This window comes from Dermacentor variabilis, chromosome 8 (genome assembly GCF_050947875.1).
Source record: "Dermacentor variabilis isolate Ectoservices chromosome 8, ASM5094787v1, whole genome shotgun sequence".
In the NCBI taxonomy this organism is placed as follows: domain Eukaryota; kingdom Metazoa; phylum Arthropoda; class Arachnida; order Ixodida; family Ixodidae; genus Dermacentor; species Dermacentor variabilis.
Window position 1 is genome coordinate 152,977,407 of NC_134575.1, and position 27,725 is coordinate 153,005,131.

The window sequence follows — 27,725 nt, forward strand, 5'->3', positions numbered from 1 at the left end:
TATTTTGGTCCTTATAAAGTACTACGCCGCGTCAGTGACGTTAACAACGAAGTGGTCATCCTCGGTATGGACTTCCTGAACCAACACGGCGCAATCATAGACCTGAAGTCAAAATCGATAACGCTGTCGGAAGATCAAGCGATACCGCCGGATAGCCCTCGTAGTCACCACGCCTTGAGTGTACTCGAAGATAAAGCGAGCAACCAGCCTCGCTCCAGCATTGTTATTTCGGTCGGCACCGAAACACCCGCTGACGTAGAAGGTGTCATAGAAGGAGACCAATGTCTACTGCTAGACCGTGAAATTTGCGTCGCAAGAGGGATCGCTCGACTGCATGGAGGGAAAACTGAAATGTTGCTAACAAACTTCAGCCAGGAGTTCAAGTACATCAACAAGGGCACGACGATCGCCTACATCGAGGAAATTGTGGAAACCAGTAATGCGTTTGTCGTCTCGAATTCCACCGCATCTACCCCGACGACCCTGGTTCCCGAACCAGACTACGACATTAATCCAAGTCTCCCCGTGATTAAGCAACAGCAGCTCAGAAGTCTGCTCCGACGATACAAAGGCTGCTTTTCGACGTCATCGAGGATTCGACAAACACCAGTCGCCAAGCATCGCATAATCACCGAGGAGTGCGCTCGACCACTCCGCCAGAGCCCTTACCGAGTTTCGCCGCGAGAACGTGAAGCTATAAGAGAAGAAGTCGATGAAATGCTGCGCGACGACGTCATCCAGCCGTCGAAAAGCCCGTGGCCACCGCTTGTTGTCCTGGTAAAGAAAAAGGACGGAACCCTACGTTTCTGCGTCGATTATCATCGTCTGAACAAGATCACGAAGAAGGACGTATACCCCCTCCCACGGATAGACGACGCATTGGATCGGCTCTACAACGCTAAATACTTCTCGTCGATAGACCTCTAGCCAGGCTATTGGCAAATAGAAGCCGACGAAAGAGATCGCGAAAAGACCGCCTTCATCATCCCAGATGACCTCTACGAGTTCAAGGTTAAGTCCTTCGGACTGTGCTCGACGCCAGCAACCTTCCAGCGCGTGATGGACACAGTTTTAGCTGGATTGAAGTGGCAGACCTATCTCGTTTACTTGGACGACGTCGTTGTCTTCGCCGGAAATTCCGATGGTCAACTTAGGCGGCTTGCAACAGTACTCGAGGCCATCAAGTCATCAGGGCTCACTCTGAAGCCGGAAAAGTGCAGCTTCGCTTACGATGAGCTTCTGTTCCTAGGCCACGTCATCAGCAAGTCTGGAGTCCACCCCGACCCGCAGAAGACAGCTGCCATCGCAAAGTTCCCGCAGCCCATCGACAAGAAGGCAGTGCGTAGATTTGGTGGCTTGTGTGCCTACTACAGGTGATTTGTCAAAGACTTTTCACGCATCGCTGAGCCGCTGACACAGCTAACTAAATGTGACGTCGAGTTCAAGTGGGAAACGCCGCAGGCCGACGCATTTCATGAAGTCAAACGACGCATGCAGTCGCCGCCTGTACTTGCGCACTTGGACGAGCACGCCGATACCGAAATCCACACTGACGCCAGTAGCCTAGGCCTCGGTGCCGTCCTAGTCCAGAGGAAAGAAGGACTTGAAAGGGTGATATCGTATGCTAGCCGGTCGCTGTCAAAAGCGGAAAGCAACTATTCTACGACTGAAAAGGAATGCCTCGCCATCATTTGGGCTACAGCTAAATTCCGCCCTTACCTCTATGGCAGGCCATTCAAAGTCGTCAGTGACCATCATGCATTGTGTTGGCTAGCTATATTAAAGGACCCTTCAGGACGGCTGGCACGGTGGAGCCTCAGACTACAAGAATACGACATCACTGTAACATACAAGTCTAGACGAAAACACTAAGGTGCCGATTGCCCCCATTGGCCCGCCGCCGCAAGATGACGAGGATGACGACACGTTCCTTGGAATAATAAGCGCGGAAGACTTCGCCGAACAACAACGAGGACACCCGGAGCTAAAAGCCCTAGTCGAGTATTTGGAAGGGCACACCGACTGTTGTACCTAGGGCATTTAGGCGTGGATTGTCTTCGTTCACGCTTCAAAACAACCTACTCGTGAAGAAGGACTTCTCACCGCTCCGCGCCAACTACCTTCTTGTTCCGTCGGCGCTGCGTCCAGAACTACTGCACGCCCTACATGACGATACGACTGCTGGGCACCTCGGTTTCTCCCGGACGCTATCGAGGATACAAGAAAGGTATTACTGGCCGCACCTAACCGCCGATGTCGCCCGTTACATCCGGACATGCCGAGACTGTCAGCGACGCAAGACACCACCGACAAGGCCAGCGGAATTACTACAGCCGATCAAGCCTCCTTACCGACCTTTTCAGCAGATCGGGATGGACTTGTTGGGACCGTTTCCGACATCAACTTCCGAAATAAGTGGATCGTCGTGGCGACGGACTATCTCACCCGCTTCGCTGAAACTAAAGCTCTACCGAAAGGCAGCGCAGCCGAAGTGGCGAAATTTTTCGTCGAGAACATCCTGCTGCGACATGGTGCTCCCGAAGTCCTCATCACCGACAGGGGAACGGCTTTTACCGCAGAGCTCACGCAAGCCATTCTGCAATACAGCCAGACAAGTCACAGGAAGACAACTGCCTACCATCCGCAGACGATAGGTCTCAGGGAGCGCCAGAACAAGACCCTCGCCGACATGCTAGCAATGTACATCCACCTCGAGCACAAGACGTGGGATGCGGTCCTGCCGTACGTTACTTTCGCTTACAACACGGCCGTGCAAGAAACAACACAGGCCATGCCATTTAAGCTGGTTTACGGCAGGAACCCGACGACGACGCTCTACGGCATGCTGCCGCACGTAACTGACGAGGAAAATCTTGACGTTGCTACCTATCTCCAGGGCGCCGAAGAAGCCCGACAGCTCGCCAGCCTGCGGATCAAGAACCAGCAGAGGACCGACACTACAACCTCCGGCGACGCTTCGTCGAGTACCAGCCCGGCGACCGTGTTTGGGTATGGACCCCGATACGCCGACAAGGACTCAGTGAGAAACTACTCCACGCTATTTTGGACCCTACAAGGTCATCCGGCGTATTGGCGCTCTGGACTATGAGGTCGTGCCAGACGGCATTTCGCATTCACAGCGGCGCCGCGCGCGAACTGAAGTGGTACACGTGGTGCGCCTTAAACCGTTTTACGGACGCTGACGGACTTCCTTATTTTGGTTGTTTTCTTTGCTACGAGTGCTTTTGTTTTTTACTTTCGTTTGTTTGCAGCATCGGGTCGATGCTTTTTAAGAGGGGGATAATGACATGTGTACTTATCTTTATCGGGCGACCATGTTTCGCCGCCTAACAAATGCTATCGCACAGCGCAGGACGCGCCTGCATGCAAAAGAAGTTTCTGGAATGTTATCGATGGTTACGTCCACCGTCTTTCACAGCAACCTGTGTAATCTGATTGCATGTATGCGCGACGCGAGTAGTGTAGAACTTTGTCGAAGACAGGCGGGTGCTAGCGGTTAATCTGAAACATTCGACGACTAATCTATAAAAGCCGACGTGCTTGACCCGCTGATGAGATTTTCGACGATCGCCGACCGTGTTCAACGCTATCGTTGTGCTATAAGTGTACCCTGTTTTTGTGGGCACAGGTTCGCCCAATAAAAGTTAGTTTTGTCCTCCACAGTATTGCTACTGTGTTCTTCAACGTCACCACCACGTGCAATATGGCTCCAGTAGAGGCAATCCTTGATTGCGGTAGTAAACACAATATTTGTCCTCTTAAAAGCCTGCTTGAATATGTGCTACACCATCGAAATGTTTTCGTTGGTTCAAGTCCAAATTGGACATCTTAAAAAGTGACCTCCTCAGGGATTTCATTGATGGCACGAGATTTCGACACACCCCGTTGGGAGTTTCCGTGACAAGAACTGTGACGTTACGACAGTTTTGAGCATTACATTAGAGGTGTTGTCAGTGTAGTACGAAATCCAACATAATAAGCACAGTCAATGTTTGCTTATTGTGTAACACACTTGTCTGGTTTGCACCAGCATTCCTAGCTCACTTATCTCCCTTTGCCCTTTTTGTTGCATGCCTTTGTTTTATTACGTGGGCAAATGCGACATGCATGCCATGCTATGAAGTACATGCATAAATTTTGGGCAGTTGTTTATGTCATGTGTAATTTTTTGCCAGTTGGAATTGCCATCTGATGAGCTTCAAGTAACCGCACCTAGCGTTTACTCTGCTCCTGAGAAGATCTGCATTTTTTGCTGGCAGTCAAGCCGCTGTTATCACTCTCTCCACATCTGGATTACAACGGACACTCTTTTTTTTGTCTTGTTACGTATTATATTAACATCCTAGAATACACATTTGCGTTTTACCAAACGCTCGCTCTCGTGCAAAAAAGTTGTGCTGCCAGGAGACAAAGTAGTAAAACACTGAGCCCTAGAGCACGCCTGTCTAAACAATAAAATACGGTTTTTGCCCGTCTGAAGCATCTCCTTGCGCTCCTCAGGAAGGAAAATGTCATCTAGGGAGTGTTGGTTTTCTCGCTGCTTTCCAAGTTTCTTAGCAACTGTGAAGCGACAGAAAGAACAACATATGTGATTTAATTCAATGGTGTTGGTTACCTCCAAAGCTGGGAGAGACAGAACGCCTAAGCAGTTATTTTTGGACTTCATACATTGTTCACTTCTAGTCGCAAGCGGTGCATTTACTTGCTCAAGTCATACATTTCTCTCACTTGTAATGAAGGCTGCTTAATGTTGTTTTATTTGCGTATTTATAAGTTTCAGAATTTCTTATAGAAAGTTTATTAATTTCATTGACCCACGTTGATGGTTCTTATTTGCAAACAAATAATTCGTACTATTTGCCCTTCCTTGCTCAGTGCTAGCAGATCAGTAGATTTATACGTCTGTGCAGCAATAGTATTGCAATTGTTATCATACAGCATCAAATTTATTATGTTTTTGTCCTTCCACACATTTGTAGTGTGATCACAGCACAAGGGAGGCATCAAGGATGGTATATTTTGTATTAGGTCTTGTTAAACAAAGTACTTAAAATAAATCATTTCGTATCTGAGAGCTTATTTTTCAAAACCATTCGCAAAATATTTAACAGAACAGCTTATCACTAATTTTCAGGCGGATAGTTAGCAAGCGAAATAATGGTATTGCCTTTAGATACATTAAAACAACTTGTTGTTACCATGTTATTGTCAGCAGCATTTTGCAATAAAGTCTCACCTTCACTAAATTATTGTACTTGAACTACAATACCTACAAAGATGTTGCTGCCACAAATGTTTTTCTTCGTTGAGTGTGTATTTATAGCTCAAATGTGTTTGTGCCTGTAAGAGAATGGATGTTTACTAAATAATGGCTTTCGTGCACAAGTAAAACTGCAGGAGCTTGAGGTATTTTTGGGTTCCACATATTTTGGAGGGATACTAGCTCAGAGGCAGTATATGTTTGATGCCTACAGCTGAGTTATATCGCTGGTCCAGCAGGGACTGTACCCAAAATATATGTTAAATTGAGGAAAAGACGTTTTTTTGCCGCAATTGAACACACACACAAAAGGAAGACAAATAAGGACAACACGCGCGGCTGTTGATGGTTTAAAAACTGAGGGTTTGCTTCAGCTACTTATGCAGACGTTTTTATTTTGAATGAGGGATAATTTTATTGCTAACCTAGAGCATGTGTCAACTGTTACGGTTATTGATAGCCGTTGAGTACACATCCCAATGCTTTTAGTAGTGTTCTTCGCTGATTTCAAATGTGTTTCGCGTATCTAGGATCTCGAGTTGGGCCAACGTTCCGTTGCCTGCTAGCTGCCTCTGATTTCTTCTCACTTGAGATTCTTATTCTGAAGTTTGAATTATGACACTGAAAGAAAAACGTGTGCGGGTAGAATACCAATTCGAGCAAATTACGTGCTCTTTTTCATAGCTTTAATGACGTGCATCGAGAATGAAAATCTCTTTAGTCCCACAATTTCAATATGTGCACAGCAATCTGAGGTGAGAAGAAATGAGGTAACTGGCAGGCATCACAATACCAGCCCGATTCAAGATGCAAAATCTCTTGAAGTAGGACATTGTAAGTTTTCTAGGTTGGCTATAAAAATAGACTGCAATCAAAAACAAGAAGATCCGTATAGGTAGCTGAAGAAAACCCTAAATTTAAGACGTCTATTAGAAGTTACATTTGCGTTTAAAGAATTGATGGTTACGGCGAAACCTCTAAATTTTAACTTTTTCCAGGGTAGCAATGTACCTTATGTATTTATTGTATTAGTTACACTGTACCAGTACGCGGCGCGTAGAGGAAGACGAAGCTCTCGCGTATTGCGGAAGAAGAAGAGGTCCCTGCGCGATAGTTTTTCAGTAGGCCCGCAAATAAAGCGTCCTGCCCTTTTTATCAGTTCCTGCTGCTTGTGAATTGTGACACTGGTGGAGGCACTGGGTAAATGTCTGGGACGCCTGTCAACCGCCCCACATCAAGCCCAGGACGTTTTCGGCGCGTCGAAACACCCGTTCATCGCGCCAGCCATCACCTACTAGGCCTAAGCCCAGAATTTGGTTCCCTACTAGGAAGTCTGCCTGTTACCACCAGTACCCAAGCCATGACAGACCCAGGCCCTGCACAGGTGACTCTTTTGACTACTCGATCTCCTGTGAGCTTCCACGGCAATGCCTACGAGGATGCAGAGGACTGGCTCAAGGAATACGAGCGCGTAGCCAAGTATAATGAGTGGCATGCAGGACAGAAGCTATCCCATGTGTATTTCTCTCTTGAAGACGGAGCCCGCACATGGTTCGTAAATCGCGAGGGAATCTGTCTAAGTTGGGATGAGTTCCGCCGCCCGTTCCTCCTTGCGTTCGGGATCCACGAAAAGCGAGACCACGCGCAGCGTCTTATCGAAGCACGGATTAAAAAGCCGAATTAAACTGCTGCCATGTTCGCTGTGGACATGACACGTCTTTGTCGTCGTGCAGACACGGATATGGCCGAGGCAAAAAAACTCAGCCACCTTATGCGCGGCGTAAAGGAGCAGCTGTTTGCCGGTCTTGTACGGAACCCGCCGACAAGCATCGATGAATGTAATAAAGAATCGACGGCCATAGAGCGCGCGTTACACCTATGCAGCCGCCAGTATGATCACCTGACCAGCACTGAACCGGCAAGCGCCGCAGCAGTGACGGCCACACACCAGGGTTCCTTGCGCCGTATGATACGCGAAATTGTTCAGGAAAAAATTAAGAAGCTTACTGCCACGCCAAATGAATGCACAGCTGAGTCGGTGGCTGAAAGCAAGCGTTTGCAGCTACCGAGCGAAATTCCCAGACGTGGCAGCCTAGCTACGCAGATGTTGTCCGTCGACCACCACCTCCGATACCGACGCTGCAGTATCATCAGCAGTCAGCACCGGCATCACCTTGGGAACCTTGTTACCATAGGGAACAACCGATGCGACGACCTCTTCGCAGAACGGACATTTGGCGCACAGCTGACTACAGGCCCTTGGACTTCCACTGTGGCGAAGGGGGCCACATCTGCCGTCATTGCCCTTATCGCGTTGAAGGGTACCAAGCGTTCCCATCCACTGCTCCTCGTCGTGCTTTTGACGACAGCCGAGCGAACATCGACGCGAATTCAACATGTTGGCAAACAGATTTTCCCGGTTACCGGTCGCGCTCCCCTTCTCCGGGACGTCGTATTCCAGCTACAAGACGCAGTCCCACCGACGTGGCCCGAAGGCGATCTCCCAGCCCACGCCGGGGAAACTGAAGGTCGCGAACTTAGGAGCGCAGGTTTCCACACATCGAAGTGCCGAAAATCCCCCACTGCCGTCGAACGAGAAGCCGATACAGCCGGATGATTTGACGACAGACGACATTGTTAGCGCCGATGTTACAGTATCAATTGACGGCCACGACGTGACGGCGCTAGCATGCACACACTGGCGCGGACTTTTCAATCGTAACTGAAGAACTGGCGGACAGACTTCGCAAAGTGAAAATGGAATGGTCAGGGGAGCACATTAGAGGCGCTGGAGGCCAGCTACTGACACTGACAGACAAGTGTACAGCAAGGGTCAACATAGAGGATTCGTCCTTCGTCACAAATTTTGTTATTCTCCCCAACTGCTGCAAAGATGTAACCTTAGGTATAGACTTCTTACGCGAGTACGGTGCCGTCATCAGCATACCAGAAGGTATACTAAGCTTTTCTGGGTGCCAAAGCGCAGAACTATAACGCAAGTCTGTGCGCATCATAGACGATGTGACCGTACCACCATTATCTCGCCGTCTTGTTTCCGTGAGGTGCGACAGAGAGTACGATGGGGAACGTATTGCCGAGCAGATAATTACACTTTTGCTCACTCAAGGTGGGCCACGCCCAGAAGTCTCACCATTGTAATGCATGGGAAAACAAAACTACTGCTGACAAACTTCAGCAAGCAACGACGACACATTGCAAAAGGCGCAGCAATTGCTTACCTCGACGAGATTGCGGAATTCGGCGAATGCTTTGCAATACAATAAGGAGAGCAAGACGCTTCGATACCGTTACTTGTTCTTGACGTGAGCACGAGGTTATCACCAGCGGAAAGGTAGCACCTTCTGGACTTGCTTCACCAGTTTCGTGATTGGTTCTCGTCGACATCCAGAGTTGGTCAGAGGCCATTGACGAAGCAGCGGAATATCACGGAGGAGACAGCGAGACCAATCCGACAAAACCCGTACCGTGTAGTACCAAAAGAGCGCGAAGAGATCCAAGAGCAAGTGAAGAAAATGCTCGAGGAAGACGTTATCCAACCATCAAAAAGCCCGTGGGCATCGCCGGTAGTGATGGTCAAAAAGAAAGACGGCAATCTACGTTTTTGTGTCGACTACCGTAAGCTGAACCGGGTGACAAAGAAAGACGCATACCATTACCGCGTATCCACGAGTACCCTCAGCAGACTGAGGCATGCCCGCTACTTATCGTCGATGGACCTCAAAAGTGGCTATCGGCAAATCGAGGTTGACGAGAGAGACAGAGAAAAGATTTTTCGTAACGCCTGATGGGCTTTACGAATTCAAGGTGCTGCCTTTCGGTTTATGCTCAGCTCCAGCAGCATTTCAGCGGCTCATGGATGTGGTTCTGTCAGGCCTGAAGTGACAGACGTGCCTAGTATACCTCGACGACGTCATAGTTTTTTTTTCGGAAACGTTCGAGGAACACCTGAGACGGCTGTTGGCGGTTCTACAAACGATCCGATCCGCCGGGTTAACGCTGAAAGTAGAAAAGTATCACTTCGATCTCGATGAACTCCAGTTCTTGGGTGATGCTGTGAGTCATCAAGGCGTCCGCCCTGACCTCGGCAAGATCACGGCCGTCGCAATGTTTCCAACGCCACCGGATAAGAAGGCAGTGAGGCGTTTTCTAGGTCTCTGCTCGTATTACTGAATATATATAGACAATTTTTCACATATAGCTTCACCGTTAGTGCGCCTTACAAGAGAAGACGTTACCCTTGTATGGTACGAAGAAGAACAAGCAGCGTTTAATGTCTCCGACAGCGCCTACAAAAACCTCCTTTACTGGCTCACTTTGACGAGGACGCTCATACCATGATTCATACGGACGCTAGCAACGTAGGCCTAGGCGCTGTGCTCGTGCAGTAGCAAGACTCAGCCGAGAGAGTAATTGCATACGCAAGCAGGATTCTCTCACGTACTGAGTCTAATTACTCAACCACAGAAAAGGAATGCCTTGCGGTGGTATCGGCCGTTATGAAGCTTCGCCCGTATCTCTATGGCCGTTCCTTCAGTGTCGTCAGCGATCATCACTCACTTTGCTGGCTGACGAACTTGAAGGATCCGTCCGGTCGACTAGCGCGTTGGAGCCTAAGGCTTCAAGAATACGACGTGACAGTGGTGTACAAGTCCGGACGCAAGCACTCTGACGCCGACTGCCTTTCAAGGTCACCGATTGAGCAGAAAGTCACAGAAGATGACGAGGACATGGCTTTTATAGGTGTTCTAGACACGGCCACGATTGCTCGTCAGCAGCGGGAAGGTAACGAACCGATTGCGCTTATTGAATTTTTAAAAGGCCTGATTACAAGCGCGCCCAAAACATTTACAATGAGCTTGCCATCATTCTGCTTCCGCAATGATGCTCTTTACAAGAAGAATTTCTCTGCAAGCGGAAGCAGCCGCCTACTTGTCGTCCCAACGTTCCTCCGTAATGAGGTCCTGCAAGCCTGCCACGATGAACCGACATCAGGCCACCTCGGCTACACGCGAACACTGGCCCGAGTCAAAGAGAAATATTACTGGCCAAGGCTTGCTACCTTTGTGAAACATTACGTGCGCACATGCCTCGATTGTCAGCGGTGCAAACCACCACATACAAAACCACCTGGGCGACTACAACCAGTCCAAGTGCCCACGACCCCATTTGCCCAAATCGGGGTGGACCTTTTCGGACCATTCCCGACCTCTAATACTGGCAATAAGTGGGTAATAGTTGCCATCGATTACCTCACGCGCTATGCAGAAACCAAGGCCCTTCGAAGTGGCACCGCAGTCGAAGCTGCGCGATTCCTTATTGATAGCGTGCTTCTGAAGCACGGTGCACCAGCGGTGATAATAACGGACAAAGGGACTGCCTTTACCGCTACACTTCTAAAGACTGTGCTTAGCCTCAGTGGCACCGCTCACCGAAAGACCACAGCCTATCACCCGCAAACGAATGGCTTAACAGTACGCTTGAACAAGACTATCGCCGACATGCTGAGTATGTACGTAGACGTGGAGCACAAAAATTGGGATAAAATTCTACAGTACATCACATTCGCTCACAACACTGCTCAACAGGAAACAACGCCAAAGACACCATTTAGCCTTCTTCATGGCCGTGAAGTTCTTCATGACCGTCAAGGCCGTGAACGCGATATTGCCACATGAATGCGGTGATATAGGCACGGACGCTAAAGCTTTCTCTCAACGTGCTGAAGAAGCGAGAAAACTCTCCCGAGTCAGAGTCGCTCGACAACAGGACTACGACGCTGGACACTACAATCTACGGCGCCGCTACATCACATATCAGCTAGGCGACAAAGTGTGGGTTTGGAGACCCATCCGTCCGCGAGCGCTTTCAGAAAAGCTACTGAGGCGGTACTTTGGGCCGTACAAGGTTTTACGACGCCTCAGCGACCTGAACTATCCCTGACAGTACTGCTTCCTCCAGGGCGAGGTAGCGTCCACCAGAAGTTGTGCATATTGTGCGCATGAAGCCCTATTGTTCAGAATAAAGTGCCCACATCTCGTCTGACACATCTTCCTGCCGCCAGGCGAGCATCGGGACGACGCCCTCTCTCTGTAGGGAGGCAAATGCCACATCCAGTACGCGGCACGTAGAGGAAGACGAAGCTCTCGCGCATTGCGGAAGAAAAAGACGTCCCTGCGTGATCGTTTTTCAGTATGCCTACAACTGAAGTGTCCTGCCCTTTTTATCAGTTCATGCTGCTTGTGAATCGTGACAATATATTAGCTACAATTTACCTTATAAATGCGACCTTGTGTACCAATACTAAGGGTTACCTGCTAAGAGCTTCTGGAAGCGTAGCTAACAGTGCAATATAGAGGTAAATGTTTTAATTATGAATGTAAAGATTGACATCAGATGGGCAAAATGCTAGACGTCGATAGAAGTAGTAAAGCCTGATTATATCAAGTAGGTTGAGAAAACGAAAAGACGGGCCTGTTCGGTGAGTGCGATTGGGTATGTGTTGCTCTTCAATGGAAACGCCAACTTGGGTTACTGCTGCTTGCGTCCGTAATCATTAAAGGCAGCGTGAAGAGATGACTTTCTGCGTTAACGCGATTTGCATTACATGTCATCACATCCATCGGCTGCGTTTCAGAAGTATTGTACAAGATTCTGCTCAACTTCGCTAAGTGTTCGATGGCTAAACTGACCACTACCGGAAGCAGCAGCGGGAGCTTTAAGAGGTAGAAGAGTTTAAGGTAGGTAGAAGGTAGAACTTTAAGAGGTAGTCTGCGGACATGATGCGTTTTCAGTGGCGACAATATGGTGTGTCCGCAATTGCTTCAGGGCTGATCGCATTACAATCGACATTCGTCGTGATAAAGAGTTCTGTCGGAATTTTTAGGCGCATTTTCAGCGTTACTGTTAGCCATTGAATACACATCCCAACGCTTTGTGACGTGTTCGCTGATTTCAAATGTGTTTGGCGTATCTAGCATTTGGCTTCTAAGAAATGGGGCAATTACGTTACCTTGGAATGTCGTAACAAATCGCAAAATATATCAAAAGGCAAGTCTCTAAGAGAAAAAAATCGTGAATTAGTTGCAGAGTAGATTAAATTATCTGTACGGGCATAATTAGCAACACTGTAGTCGAAATTAACCCCGTCGCACCCTGACGGCCTTATATTTGGGATCCGCCCACCTAGTCTTTGGGTGGGCGGATCATCTACACAAAGCATCTACACAAACGTCAACGCGAAAAAAGATAATGCCGTCCTACATGCGTGTAAACACAAGCGAATGAAAATACTCGACATAAATAAAAGAAATAGATGGTCCAAATAAAGAATTGTCAGTTGTGACACTAGAACCAAGTAATAATGCAAATTTTATTAGGAAAAAACATCTAAGTACGTCCCCAATTTCAGTACATATCCATATGTGTACCATGTACGGCGACCTTGCTTAGTTACGCGGTGACTTCTTTTGCCTTTGCCTTTTCGAAAGGCACCCACGTCCCCGCTTTGTTGACTATTGAAAAAAGGACGCAATGCCAGCCAGTGTGGCGTGCCGTCGTCGATACGTTTATTAGGGAAGGAAACGCGAAGCGACGACCAGGACGGGGCTGGTGCTGCCAGCCCGAGCGAGAATCACAGTGCGTGTCTTTCGTGGCTCGAACCAGATTCGCAGTGCTGATGATTTTGGCCGACGAGGAGTCGTGGTGATGAAGGTTACGCCACGCTATCATTTAGGTAGGGAACCGTTTTTGTACCGATCAGTACAGTTTGGCGAAAAAAAAACAGCGGTTGGTATGTTTGATCGCTGACGCTAATCTGGTAGCTCGGTTTGGTTTAACTGCTAAGCCTGCGGGGATATCGGCGGAAGACTCCTTTCAGTGACCCTCTGCGCACGCATCTGCTTTCAACAGTCCGGCAAGAAGACTAAGAAAAGCAGCCCACAAAAGGAACAGCGTGCATCTTCAGCTTGTCGATGTTTTTCTGGCGCAGTGAAAGTTTCGTCCCACGGAAAATAATACGCATACAGTTTTCTGGTTAAACACTAAATATAAAAACCGACGTAGTACTTCCCTGGTTAGTTGGTGGAACTTCGGTATTAGAAGTGCGCTTGTTAACTCATGTACACAGACGAAGCATATATAAGGGGTACTCACCATATCTATATTTTATCTCTCATTGCGCACTCCCTCTTGTATTGAGACGTCAATAGTTGCCAAAGAGAGAGAATTTAGCTGCTTGTGCACTACTCTAGCGAAGCATGTTGGTTTGCAGCAGCTTCTAGTGCACGATTGCTTTAGCCAAATGCTACAGCTAGCGCGAATTTGAACGTTTGTGTCAATATATATATATATATATATATATATATATATATATATATATATATATATATATATATATATATATATATATATATATATATATATATATTGAGAAATGAATTTCGTAAAACGTGCTGCGCAGTGCTGTTACTAGCGTTCCGCAGCCGCATGATTGTCTGTCGGCACTTGCTTAGGAAATACCTCTTCGCTCCACCGTTAAGCCTCCCACCTTAGCATTCGAAATTCCTGGCAGAGCTAAGCAGAGAAGTTCCATAGAGCGTTTGTTTAATGAGTGAACATGCTAATTGTCTGGTTTGTCAAGTGAATAGTCTTCGCCCGTTCTAGTGCTTTCCAGCTAGAACAGTATTTGGTGCCATCCAAAACCCTGTTTGAGCGTGCCAGACACTGAGTCATGAAGTGCGTGAAGAAAGTACTTACAAATGGCAGCGGGAAGTTAGGAACAGGCCTCCTGTGCAGTGATCCAAAGGCCGCTTTCTTGGGGAACATTTGGGCCATGATCGCGGGCTGAATTCCAGGCTGAAACACGGGCCCGCCGCGGTGCGCTGAACCTGGCAGCTTGCAGCACGTGCGCAGGACGCCGCACTGGCCGAAGCTGGGTCCGCCCAGCATGCGTTGCATAATGTCCGTCGCGTAGGCAGGCGCTGCCTCCAAAGTGCCTTCACTCTGCACGAAGCCAAAGTTTGCTGTTGATGGACCAGCATGGTAGCAACTGACAAAAAGCATTTTGACCCATAACAGAGTATACAACCAGCATTGTGCATGTGGTTTGCGTTGCTCCCTGCAAGCAACTTCCCTATGAGAGTGGAGCAAGTTTTGTGCGATGGCGTTCAGGATTTGTTTAGGACAGCGAGAAAACGAGGCCGAACCTACCCGAATAGGCCCTTGGGGGTATAGCCGCTCGGCAGCGGCAGTGCTTTTGCGTGCTGGCAAGCTCTATAAAATAAGAAACTGATGCTTAACGTTGAAAATAGACATAAGTGTTTGAGTTACAAATGATAACGGCAGTTTGCTGCAAGACAAAATATGTTGCTCTTTTGTAATGATGTGTAGCATAAGGTTCATCAAGCGGCAGCGTTCCGTAGTGTCGCAAGCCATGATCTCTGCGTAACGAGAGCAGCATTCCTGGCAAGTTGGTAATCCATTACTGTGGGCTTGGTTGCTGTACCACAATGCAGACAACTAACCCGTTGCTCCTCGTTACGCAGGTGTTCATAGCTATCGTCACCCACGAGCAGCTGTCATCACGGATAACTGCGGTTATCAACACGTCACTGGAATATGTGCTGCTGCCCCTCATCAAAGGAGCCGGCACGCGGTCACCTTTTGTGAAATCTGGCGCCTGCGCCATAGGAATCGACTGCGCAACTATATCTGCGTCAGCGCCGCCATGCGACATCTGGATGCTGGATTCCCTGTGAAAATTCCCATCGGCACTGACACTCGTGCTCTCTTCAAGTATAAAGCAGCTGCGATTGTCCACACCGCTCTGCGGGCTCGGTTGCTGTACCACAATGCAATCAATTAACCCGTTGCTCTTTGCCACACAGGTTGGTAAGAAGTATTCTCTTTTTGCGAAGAAGTCTAGCAATTATCTTCTGGTGCAGCTGCCGAGCCCGCGGTGCTGTGTCGCTATTGCTGTTGAGAGTGTTTGTGCCGTCCTTGCTTCACTTGTCAGGAGACATCGAATGTAACCTGGGTCCCGATACTGCTGACCTTGTACTAAAAGAGCTGCAAAAACTATTAGCCGGCCAAAACCAAACACAGAAAAACTGACTGCAAGACATGCCGGTCTCATTCTGGAAAGAAACAGCACCATACATATCAACACATTGCTCAACACAGGGCAGTACGCTTCTATGCGGCAAAGAATAACAGAAGTCCTTACCATCGATAGAACACGCCTGAAGGCCACGGTCAAAATGTAAATCACACAAAGGAAAGACATTAGGAACCAACTACTGGCAACGAATAAGACGGTGTCCGATTTGAATTCCCGAGTGACAGCAGTCGAAAAACTTTGCCAAAGCATCATACCGCTGGGGGCGTTTTTACAAGATAAGTTGAGCCTTCTGCCTGTAATCAACACTCACCTTGTTAAGAGTTCAGACACTGTGATTGATTTTTTTTTAATTTACGCTTTGACCATGGCCTTCAGGCGTTTCCTATCGATGTTAAAGACTTCTAGTATTCTTTGCCTCATGGAATCGTACTGCCCTGTGTTGACCAATGTATTGATGTGTATGCTGATGTTTACTTCCAGAATGAGGCCGGCATGTCTCGCAGTCAGTTTTTAGAACTTTTACAGCATTATTTTAATTCCACTTCCATCCTTTAGGGTAACCAATGTTTTTTTGCAAAACAGCGGAGTTTGTATTGGCTCCTGTATTGCTCCCATCCTTAGTGACTTGTTTTTATCATGTTTAGACCGTGACATTTCACTACAAGTGCAAGGCACGGCAGTTTTTAAGATATTTAGATACGTTGATGACTTTTTAATTTTCATTGACTGCTCTTCTGGTGCTTTCATTCTGGAAACAAAGAAAGCGTTACAAACAATTAGGAAGTGCTTAGTTCCACTTAAAGCTACTCATGAGTTGCCGGTAGAGAGGTCTATTTGCTTTCTTGATCTTCGCCAAAGCTTTCAGGACAGCCACACGTGCTGGTAGTATCAGCCGCGAGCCAACAAGCCCCTTCTGCTGTGTATATGTCCGCTCATCCTAAGCTTGTTAAGCGGGTCATTATCAGTTTCTGCTTCAAGAATGCCCTTAGCCAGTCTTGCTGCCATGGAGTGGACGTAAGTTTTTAAAAGCAAACTCGACGTTTGTCATGGGCAGGAAATCTAAGGTGGTGCAAGTGCCTGTTACGATACGCATTTTAAGAGAAGCGCGATCCAGCGCGCAGATGTCAGTTGCCGATGCCCCTCCTGGCAAACGCCTTAAAGTAAATCTTGTGCCTTACATGCACGGGACTCTGGCAGCAGTGCCATTGCATGACCCACATCTGAAGCCTGAATACTGTGTATGCGTAGCTGTCCTTGTCGGCGGCTGTTTCTTCGGTGACCGTCTTCGTGGTGCCATCCCGCCACCTTGCCTCCCTGACGTCCTTGAATCATCCACACTGGGTGAATCTGCGACTAGGTAGGCACTTGGTGGTCTGCTGCTGGCATCGGCAAAATCACCACTGGAGATCCTGCTATCGCTGAGCGCCCTATAAAGAAGCCGACATCGACACCTGCTATTCACTGGCAGCAGCGGCATTGCGTGACCCACATCTGAAGCACGAATCCTCCGTTTGCGCAGCTGTCCTTGTCGGCCGCTGTTTCTTCAGGGACCGTCTTCGTGGTGCCATCCCGCCGCCTTGCTTCCCTGGACTGCGCTGAATCATCCACACTGGGCGAATCTGCGACTGCGTAGGCACTTCGTGGTCTGCTGCTGGCATCGGCAAAATCACCACTGGAGATCACTGCAATCGCTGCGCGCCCTATAAAGAAGCCGACATCGACGCCTGCTCTTCACTGGCCGCAGCGGCCTTGCATGAGCCACATCTGAAGCCTGAATCCTCTGCTTGCGCAGCTGTCCTTGACGGCCGCTGTTTCTTCAGTGACCGTCTTTGTGGTGCCATCCCGCCGCCTTGCTTCCCTGGACGGCCTTGAATCATCCACACTGGGTGAATCTGCGACTGCGTAGCCACTTCGTGGTCTGCTGCTGGCATCGGCAAAATCACCACTGGAGATCACTGCAATCGCTGCGCGCCCTATAAAGAAGCCGACATCGACGCCTGCCCTTCACTGGCCGCAGAGGCCTTGCATGACCCACATCTGAAGCCTGAATCCTCTGTTTGCGCAGCTGTCCTTGACGGCCGCTGTTTCTTCAGTGACCGTCTTTGTGGTGCCATCCCGCCGCCTTGCTTCCCTGGACGGCCTTGAATCATCCACACTGGGTGAATCTGCGACTGCGTAGCCACTTTGTGGTCTGCTGCTGGCATCGGCAAATTCACTACTTGAGATCACTGCTATCGTTGCGCGCCCTATAACGAAGCCGACATCGACGCCTGCTCTTCACTGGCCGCAGCGGCCTTGCATGACCCACATCTGAAGCCTGAATCCTCTGTTTGCGCAGCTGTCCTTGACGGCCGCTGTTTCTTCAGTGATCGTCTTTGTGGTGCCATCCCGCCACCTTGCTTCCCTGGACGGCCTTGAATCATCCACACTGGGTGAATCTGCGACTGCGTAGGCACTTCATGGTCTGCTGCTGGCATCGTCAAAATCACCACTGAAGATCACTGGTATCGCTCCGCGCCCTATAAAGAAGCCGACATCGACGCTTGCTCTTCACTGGCCGCAGCGGCCTTGCATGACCCACATCTGAAGCCTGAATCCTCTGTTTGCGCAGCTGTCCTTCACGGCCGCTGTTTCTTCAGTGACCGTCTTTGTGGTGCCATCCCGCCGCCTTGCTTCCCTGGACGGCCTTGAATCATCCACACTGGGTGAATCTGCGACTGCGTAGCCACTTTGTGGTCTGCTGCTGGCATCGGCAAAGTCACTACTGGAGATCACTGCTATCGTTGCGCGCCCTATAACGAAGCCGACATCGACGCCTGCTCTTCACTGGCCGCAGAGGCCTTGCATGACCCTCATCTGAAGCCTGAATCCTCTGTTTGCGCAGCTGTCCTTGACGGCCGCTGTTTCTTCAGTGACCGTCTTTGTGGTGCCATCCCGCCGCCTTGCTTCCCTGGACGGCCTTGAATCATCCACACTGGGTGAATCTGCGACTGCGTAGCCACTTCGTGGTCTGCTGCTGGCATCGGCAAAATCACCACTGGAGATCACTGCAATCGCTGCGCGCCCTATAAAGAAGCCGACATCGACGCCTGCTCTTCACTGGCCGCAGCGGCCTTGCATGACCCACATCTGAAGCCTGAATCCTCTGTTTGCGCAGCTGTCCTTCACGGCCGCTGTTTCTTCAGTGACCGTCTTTGTGGTGCCATCCCGCCGCCTTGCTTCCCTGGACGGCCTTGAATCATCCACACTGGGTGAATCTGCGACTGCGTAGGCACTTCGTGGTCTGCTGCTGGCATCGTCAAAATCACCACTGAAGATCACTGGTATCGCTGCGCGCCCTATAAAGAAGCCGACATCGACGCTTGCTCTTCACGGGCCGCAGCGGCCTTGCATGACCCACATCTGAAGCCTGAATCTTCTGCTTGCGCAGGTATTCCCAAGCTTTCCTTGTATTCTTTTTTTCCTGGCACTGCTGCTGCTGCTGCCATCGACTGCTTTCGTTCTGTTTTCTGTTTCTATCCGAGTCTCTGTTTAATACTTATAACATGCCAACGAAAGCAGAACTATCGAAGAAGATTGAGGAGCTGGAAGATAAAATTACCAACGTGGCTAAAAGCACGCATGAACTAGTCTTTAGTAAGATCTTGCTAAGAATGAAGGAGTCTGGGATTGACATTGTCGAGTTAAAAAAGGAAGTTGATTCCTTGAATACAAGTGCCGAGCACTTGAACAGACTTGCTGAAGAATTACGTAGCCAAAATACTACCCTAATTGCTGAGAACAAAAAACTGAAATCTCAAAACTAGTCATTGACTCGCCAGATGGAGGAGCTTGAACAGTACTCTCGGCTTGGCAATGTCGAGATCAAGGGCATTTCTTGCTCCCAGAGGGAGGTCTATATCGCAATAATGACAACAGTAGGAGACAAAATTGGCTGCCCCGTATCACCTAGCGATCTGGACATTGTTCATCGCGTACCCACCAGAGCTAACGACAAGAAAAATATAATTGCTCGGTTCTACTCCAGAACTAAGAAAACTGATTTTGTGAGCAAAGCGCGTAAAGCCAAACTCTGTCTTAGTGACATTGGATTTTCTGGCTCATTTATTGCTCCCGTCATTGTAAACGAGCATCTCACCCCATCCAACAAGGCTCTCTTTTCTAAAGTCCCAACTTTGAAGAAAAAAAGGAACTGGATGTTCTTTTGGACAGACAACTGCCAAATCAAGGCTAGGAAAACCACTAACAGCAAAGCTCTCGGCATTCGAGACGAATCTGACCTAACCAAAATAGACTAGAGCTCATTGTTTAACCAATTCACATAACAATTATGACTTCCATACTGAAACACCAACAAGTAAATTCCTTTTTAAGCGGGCTTCATTCCATCATTCATTTTAACGCGAGGAGTCTTCGTAAGCACTTCGACTCAATTGATAATTTCATCACATCGCTAACTAGTTCGTTTTCGCTAATTGCCATTACTGAAACTTGGTTTTCTGACGACGACAAAAATTTGTATTGCTTCCCTAACTATAAATCGGAATACTCAATAGATTAACGAGCTGTCACGGTGGTGCGGCCATATTTCTTTCTCCTAATATTGCTTATCGAAGAAGACATGACCTATCTTAACCATTACTAATTGCGAATCTGTTTGGATTGAATTCAGTAACTGCTTTCATGCTCAGGACAACAAGGATTTCATAGTTTGCTGTATTTACCGTTGTCCTTCATCAGTTAATGATTTCTGTACCAATCTTGATCATATCTTACACACTGTATCACTAGAAAATAAGAATGTTGTTATAATGGGTGGAATAAATATTAATTTACTCGATGAAACATCACCCATATGTATTCACTATACTAGTTTTTTCCACAGCTACGGATATGATTGTTAAATTGACGTTCCCACACGTGACGTTTCTAACGGCACAGGCACACTTATTGAATATGCTCTTTCTAACCTCCTTCATTCACCAGAGGCAAAAGTTTTGCACATCGACATCAGTGGTCATTATCCCTTGCTCTTACGCTTCAACTCCAGCGTGCGAACTTGCCCACCTTCACATACTAACGACGTTCTGGACAAAGTCGGCTTCATAACTGCTGTTGCTATCAGAAATTGGTCTGAAATTCAATCACAAAACAACCCGCAAAGAACATTTTTTACATTTTTTTTTCACTTATTATATAATACGACAGTTCACCTCCAAAAGGAAATGTAAAGAAACTAGCATTTTCTCACAATCCATGGATCTCGGAGCAGTTATTAACAGCATTGCGTTAACGAGATAACTTATATAGAAAAACGAAAAGGCAACCGTTTAACATGAACTTACGTGACCGATATACAAACTTTTGTAACACTCTCACCTGTAAATTAAAATCAGCTAAACGACTATATTTCGAGCAAAAAATTTGACAGGCGGCTAATAACAATAAAAAAATAATGGGAGATTGTCAACTCTTTCTTATACATGAACACACGATTAAACCAAGTATCCAGAATTTTAAAAGATGGAGTCGAGTTCAATTCCCCTGCCGATATGGCTGAGGCTTTTAGTAGTCTTTTCTTTCCTAACAATTTACGTTCCCCTACACAGACCATCAGCATGAACCGTCTACCTCATTCATTCTTTTTATTTCCTACAACGTCACAAGAAATAACTGCAGTTATAAATAATCCAGAAGTGACAAGCGCGGGAAGTGATGAGGTCCACCCTCCTAACATTAAATTAATTGTGCACTTAATTTCAGATATACTTTCATTTATTGTTAATTTATTATTCAAGACTGGTTTATTTTCTTCTGAAGTCAAGCGTGGCAAAATCATCCCAATTTTTAAGAAAGGAGATAGCTCATTATGAATAAGTAATTACAGACCTATTTGCATTCTACCACTTTGTGGGAGTGAGTGAGGAACTAACTGAAATACGGCTAACGAAATACCTTTCTAAATTTAAGATTCTCTCTTCATGCCAGTTTGGTTTTTGCCACGGATATTCCACAGAGCTGGCACTCATTCATCTTACTGACCAACTAAAAAAAAAAATAATCGACGACGGATTTCTCATCCCCTCAGTTTTTATCGATCTAACGCAAGCATTTGACAGCATAACTCATAATATCTTTTTTTCGAAGGTCGAAGCAATTGGCATTTGTGGGCCTGCTCTCTCTATACTAAAAAGCTACTGATATAACAGAGTTAAAGTTGTTTCCATTCGCAACGCTTATTATCGACAGCGAATTACTAACGCTGGTGTGACCCAGGGATCTATCCGTGGGGCCACTTCAGTTTTTGGTTTGTATTAATGATTTACCCAACTGTCTTTCTTCCACAAAATGCATTCTTTACGCAGATGACACCACTATATTAACTTTTCATAACGATATCTCTCGTTAATAAGTTAGATGCTGACTTAGAAAATATTCTAAGGTGGTGTAACGTTAACATGTTATCTATTAATGCAACTAGGACTAAATGTGTTGTATTCTCTTCACATCAGCGAAACATGCCATCCATTCTACCTATCACTTTCGGTTCTCACCGCCTTCCTCCAAGTTCATGTTCATCTTTCCTTGGTATTCTACTTGATTGTAATTTGAAATATCACAATTATATTGCTCACGTAAAAAAGAAAATAGCTTATGGTATACGCATCCTAATCAAAACACGGCCTTAATTCACACGTGCCCACTTTACTCTCACTTTACCACTCTTTTGTCCACTCTCACAATACTTACGGCACAATATGTTGGTGTAACACCTATAATACTCATAATGTATCTCTCCAGACAGTTCAGAACCGAGCCATAAGAATAATTACTTACAGCCCACGCTTTTCTAATGCCACATCCCTACTACACGAGAATAACATACTTACCATATCTGGACTCACTAAATACAACCTAGGTATTTTTTTCTAGATTTGTGAATAATGATCTACCATCGATCCCATTCTCGCCTTCTAACCTGATGATTCATAGTACCACCAGATTTGCTTTGAATAACAATTTTCTTTTACCAAAAATCAGCACTAACTATGGTAAACAGACTATAGAATTCATTTCCATATCAATATAGAACACCTTTCCTTTTACAATGAAAACCGCAAGATCTTTATCACATTTTAAAAGGAACTAAAAATGCATATTTATTGACAGATTAACGACAAGGATTACCGTAGTCGGTCTTTGTTCGCATTTCTTTTTCTCTTTTTCTTTTCTCTCTTTTTTTTCTTTTGTTGTTGTAAATAAACTTGGTATTTTGTTCCAGCACAATTTTGCTGCTACCATGAGATATGCTAAACCTTGTTATTTTTTGCAATCAATCCTGTATTTTGTTGTGTAACCGTTATTTTTTGTTTCTTGTATACTTCCTTATTATATGCTGTTGTTGCTTTTAGATTTTAACTACAATAACTATTCTTGTACAGGAGGTCCGGATACTGTCGTTGACTATGGGACCTCCTTCTGCATTCTAAATACTTGCCATATGACCCAACTTCCAATAATAAAATTCTGATTCTGACACCCCATCACTTGAAAAAGATGACCCAAAGGGCAAATGTAAGAGTTGTCTTTTCTGCTCCCAAGAAGGTCGGGAAGCTTTGCAAGCTGACAGAGTCAAATGCCGTCCCGTCTTATAAGGGCACAAAGCATCACCGCAAACAGTTCGTCGAGTGTGTTCATGGGGTGGTTTACAACCTCCAGCTTTCTTGTGGGAAGCAATATATCGGGTAAACTGGGCGTTGCCTCAGTAATCGGCTCCGTCAACACCGAAACAACTTAAAGAATGGCACCGTTGGATCCTTGGCGATTCATTGTCGCGATCGTGGCTGCAAACCTATCAAGGACGAAGGCACGATTGTGTCCCGTGGCAGGACGCAGCTCATCCTTGAAATAACTTAAGCCCATAATTGCAAAATTGGGTCTTAAGTATGTTAGTTTCCCTTCACTGGCTCTCAGAGAAAAACAACTAAGTTTCTTGGTGGTGCCACCACATGGCTCATAACCATGTTACACAAATGCGCAGTTCGTTCTCATGTAAGCGCATACACAGTCTGCACTGTTTGACATGTGTAAACAGATTCAGTGGTACAATAAACTTAGTTCAAAGCTTACGCTTGGTGTGACTTCTTGAGCAGATGGTTCTAGGAAAACTGGCAACCCTTAAACGCAATGCCTCATGACCTCAAGCGTACCCGAATCTTGGAAGAACGCCAACATAATCTTAACCCTTAAGAAAAGGGACGTCAAAGGCTTAAAAAATTATAGAACGATCAGCTTACGTTCCGTTGGCTACAAAGTATCTACTAAGGTAATCGCAAACAGAATCAGGAACACCTTAGAGTTAAGTCAACGAAAGGACCAGGCGGGCTTGCGTAAAGGCTACTGAACAATAGACCATATTCACACTATCACTCAGGTGATAAAGAAATGTGCGGAATATAACCAACCCTCATATATAGCTTTCATTGATTACGAGAAAGCGTTTGAGTCCAAATCTCAGCAGTCATGGAGGCATTACGGAATCGAGGTGTAGACGAGCCGTAAGTAAAAATACTGAGATATCTATAGCGGCTCCACAGCCACCGTAGTCCTCCATAAAGAAAACAAGAAACTCCCAGTAAAGAAGGGCGTCAGGCAGGGACATACGATCTCTCCAATGCTATTCACAGCGTGTTTACAGTAGGTATTAAGAGACCTGGATTGGGAAGAATTGGGGATAAGAGTTAATGAATAATACCTCAGTTACTTGCGATTCACTGATGGTATTGCCTTGCTTAGTAACTCATGACCAATTGCAATGCATGCTGTAAGAGTTGTCGGACGATCCCGCCACTGTTACCAGTTGTAGGAGTTCTCGGACAATCCCGCCACTGCCACCATTTGTAAGGGCTGAAGGTCGTAGAGAGGCACTTGGGAGAAATTAGGCGTACAGGGTTTATTTACAGTATTTAGATTTTAAACAAGAGATACATCGACATTCTGGCGTGGCTCCCAAATGGAGCCCGCAAGACGAACATACAGCACACAGCTTACGAGTACGAACACGAGCACAGAGCACGATGACGAGCACACACTAGCAGCCGACAACAGCCGCTTATAAGCATTCCAGTAGTCTCTAGTTCCCTAGGTGAGGGAAACGGCTGTCCAATCGGACTGTCCATAGTCGTTGGGGCGTAGTCGACCCGTTGGAGGAGGAGGGCTCGCAAACTTGGAGGAGGAGGGCTTTGGATTCCCGGAACCCGTGTTGAGCGCGTCCCGTAGCCAGCTGGTAACGCCCCGACCCCAGCCGGCGCCTCTAAATTCCAGAGGGGACCTCGCACAGTGCCCTCCGCCGCTGTCCATTGTCTGGGGTCTTCAAAGGCCTGTGAAAAGGCACCGCAAGGCATCTCCTTCTAGGAAATCCCCCTGCTTCAGTCGAACCGTGAAGGCTATGCCGATTTCACTGACTATAGTTGGTCCGCCGATCGCGTTTAGTCGTAGCGGCGCCGAGGGGTTGTTGACGCGCCACCTCGTGGTCCCTACGAAACCAGTCACCACGGCGGGTGTTGAAGGCTTCCATGGTATCTTCGGGGAAGCTCGCCATGCTCGCAGTTGCAGCTGGCTGCGAAAACTTGCATGTTGCCACCTCGGCAGGCCATTCCTAACAGCACCTCCATGGCCAGGAAAATCTCGACTGGCCAGTGCTGAAAACCGCTGGGCAGGAAAAGAACGGCTGGCGAGCAAGAAGATGGCTTTGCTCTCTGCAATCCCTGCGCACTTGGAATGCCTTAAATCATCTCACAACAACTGGCACAGAAGAGTCGATCCAAGCAACACAATACCACTCAGCGTGCAAACGCCCGGAATCAGCTGTTAACCCACAGAGAAATTGAAGCCTGGTAAATCTTACAGCCAAAACCAAACGCTTACCCTCTGAAGCAGCACCATATCACCAGTCCTCCTCCGCCGTATCCAGTCAGTTCCAAGAGGTGGTCAATGCCAAGTCGGGTCCAACTTGATCAGGATACCGGTCGGTCACCAGGTGCGCCAAAGTCCGTGAGCTGCCGTTGCTGTCTACGAGTCGTAGGTCGATATACGAGCCGTAGGCCGATCTAGAAGCCCTAAGCCGATCTCACCGCTGCCATTCAGTTGTAAGAGTTGGTGGTCGTTGGTGGAGGAGGACCTTGACTCTTCGTTGGGACTTAGGCGTACAGGGTTTATTTACAGTATTTACATTTTAAACAAGAGCTGCATCGAAAGTCTAGCGTGGCTCCCAAATGGAGCCCGCAAGACGAACGTACAGCACACAGCTTACGAGTACGGACACGAGCACAGATCACGACGACGAGCACACACTAGCAGCCTACAACAGCCGCTTATAAACACTCCGTTCGTCCCTAGTTCCCTAGGTGAGGGAAGCGGCTGTCCAGTCGGACTGTCCATAGTCGTTGCGGCGTATTCGACCCGACTTGGAGGAGGAGGGCACACGACTTGGAGGAGGAGGGCTCACGCACTTTGGTTTCCCAGAACCCGTGTTGAGCGCGTCCCCGTAGCCAGGTGGTCACGCCCGACCCCAGCCAGCGCCTCTAAATTCCAAAGCGGACCTCGCACAGTGTCCTCCGCCGCTGTCAAATTGTCTCGCGTCTTCAAAGGCCCGTGAAAAGGCCCCGCAAGGCATCTCCTTCTAGGAAATCCCCCTGCTTCAGTCGAACCGTGAAGGCGCTAGTGATTTCATTGACAATAGTTGGTCCGCCGATCGCGTTTAGTAATAGCAACGCCGAGGGGTTGTTGACGCGCCACCTAGTGGTCCCTACGAAAGGAGTCACCGCGGGGGGTGTTGAAGGCTTGCATGGTATCTTCGGGGAAGCTTTACACGCTCGCAGCTGCAGCTGGCTGCGAAAACTTGCATGTTGCCCCCTCGGCAGGCCATTCCTAATGTCACGGATCTCCTCCGGAGAACACCCTGGCCGAAAGAATGGAATAGGCGGCAGGGGTACCGACACAGATGCACATTTAATACAACCCACGCAACACGAACAGCAGCACACGAACCTAACAAAACTAACGCACAAGATACAAAGACTATCAGTACACACGAACCGGTAACACTGCCACTAGCGCCCTACTGTTAGTGGTTGGCGTCCGTGCTCACGTCTGGTTCAGTGCGGATGTGGCGTGGTGTAGGTCCCGTAGCCGGCGTCGGAGTGGCGCTCGACGTTCTAGGGCTGGCGTCGCTGGCGGCGTCGTTGGTTGCGTCGTACACGCTCCCGGTCCAAACGCCCGTGGAGGTGCGGCCGATGATGTTGGCGTTGGGGCACCACCCGGAAGAGTGGCAACAGCGGTAGAGACACCCCTGGCCGTAGCAGGTGGTAGCGTCCTCCGTGGCATCCCCGGAACTGGCTCAGGAACGGCAGGAAGTCTGCGGTGCAAAGCCGTAGAACACGAGCACATCGGAACAGTAGCCGGCGTCGCTCTCTTGCAATCGAACCGTCCCTCACCCGCCGAGTCTCCGCTGCTTTCTTCTTGCCCCCCCGTGTATCGCCGTTCCTCGCCCTTTTATAGCCTTCTTGTTAGTCCACGTAATCCTTCTCTTGGTCTTCTCTTCTCCCACAATCATCTCTTGTCACCTCACTGAGAACTTCTTCTTTATCTTCTTTCGTCTTCGGTTAATCCACGTCATTCTTGACGCCGTCCTCGTCGTCTGCTTGAAACCTTTCTTCGTCTACCGTTTTATTTATCTTCCCTCTTATATGTGACAAGGGCCCCCTCTCTCAAGAGTTTTTCCCTGAAAAAGTGCTCACGTCGTCCTCCTCTTCAAGTCATCCAGCCAGCCGACTATCTTCTGTGGCGATTCTGCATCCAGCACACCACACAACACAACGCAGAGGACCAGCGCACACCAAAACCACACCACTAACACATCCTACCAAAATGCGTTTTCGGGACCCCAACACATCACTGCCGTTGTCCATACAGTGTCCTTAATAAACATGTAAATGTTTACAACCAAAGTGCGTTTTCGGAACACTAACACATCACTGCCGTTGTTCATACGGTGTCCTCAATAAACAAGTTAATGTCCACAACACACTCCTTTGCATAATCATGTAATAACCACAACAACACGATACATCCCTGAAATACATAGCACAGCAGCAACAAGATACATCCCAGAGATACCTAGAGCTATTCAGTTGGCTCTACTCATAAATTTCGCTCCAACGTTATCTCTGCCTTCAATATATTCCACCTGAAATAAGTATTCTTATAAGGCCAAACTGGACTTACTGGACTCCTTACTCCGCTTCT

The 27,725-nt window shown here is 47.7% G+C and overlaps 1 protein-coding gene across 1 annotated transcript in view; it reads right to left on the minus strand.

Moving 5' to 3' along the window:
* The window catches only part of LOC142590677 (uncharacterized), a 184,626-nt gene that overhangs the window by 75,283 nt on the left and 81,618 nt on the right, over positions 1–27,725 (minus strand). The window contains exon 4 of the mRNA XM_075703086.1: positions 14,057–14,302. Within this exon, the coding sequence (XP_075559201.1) occupies positions 14,057–14,302 (246 nt within the window). The remainder of the gene's footprint in view (positions 1–14,056; positions 14,303–27,725) is intronic.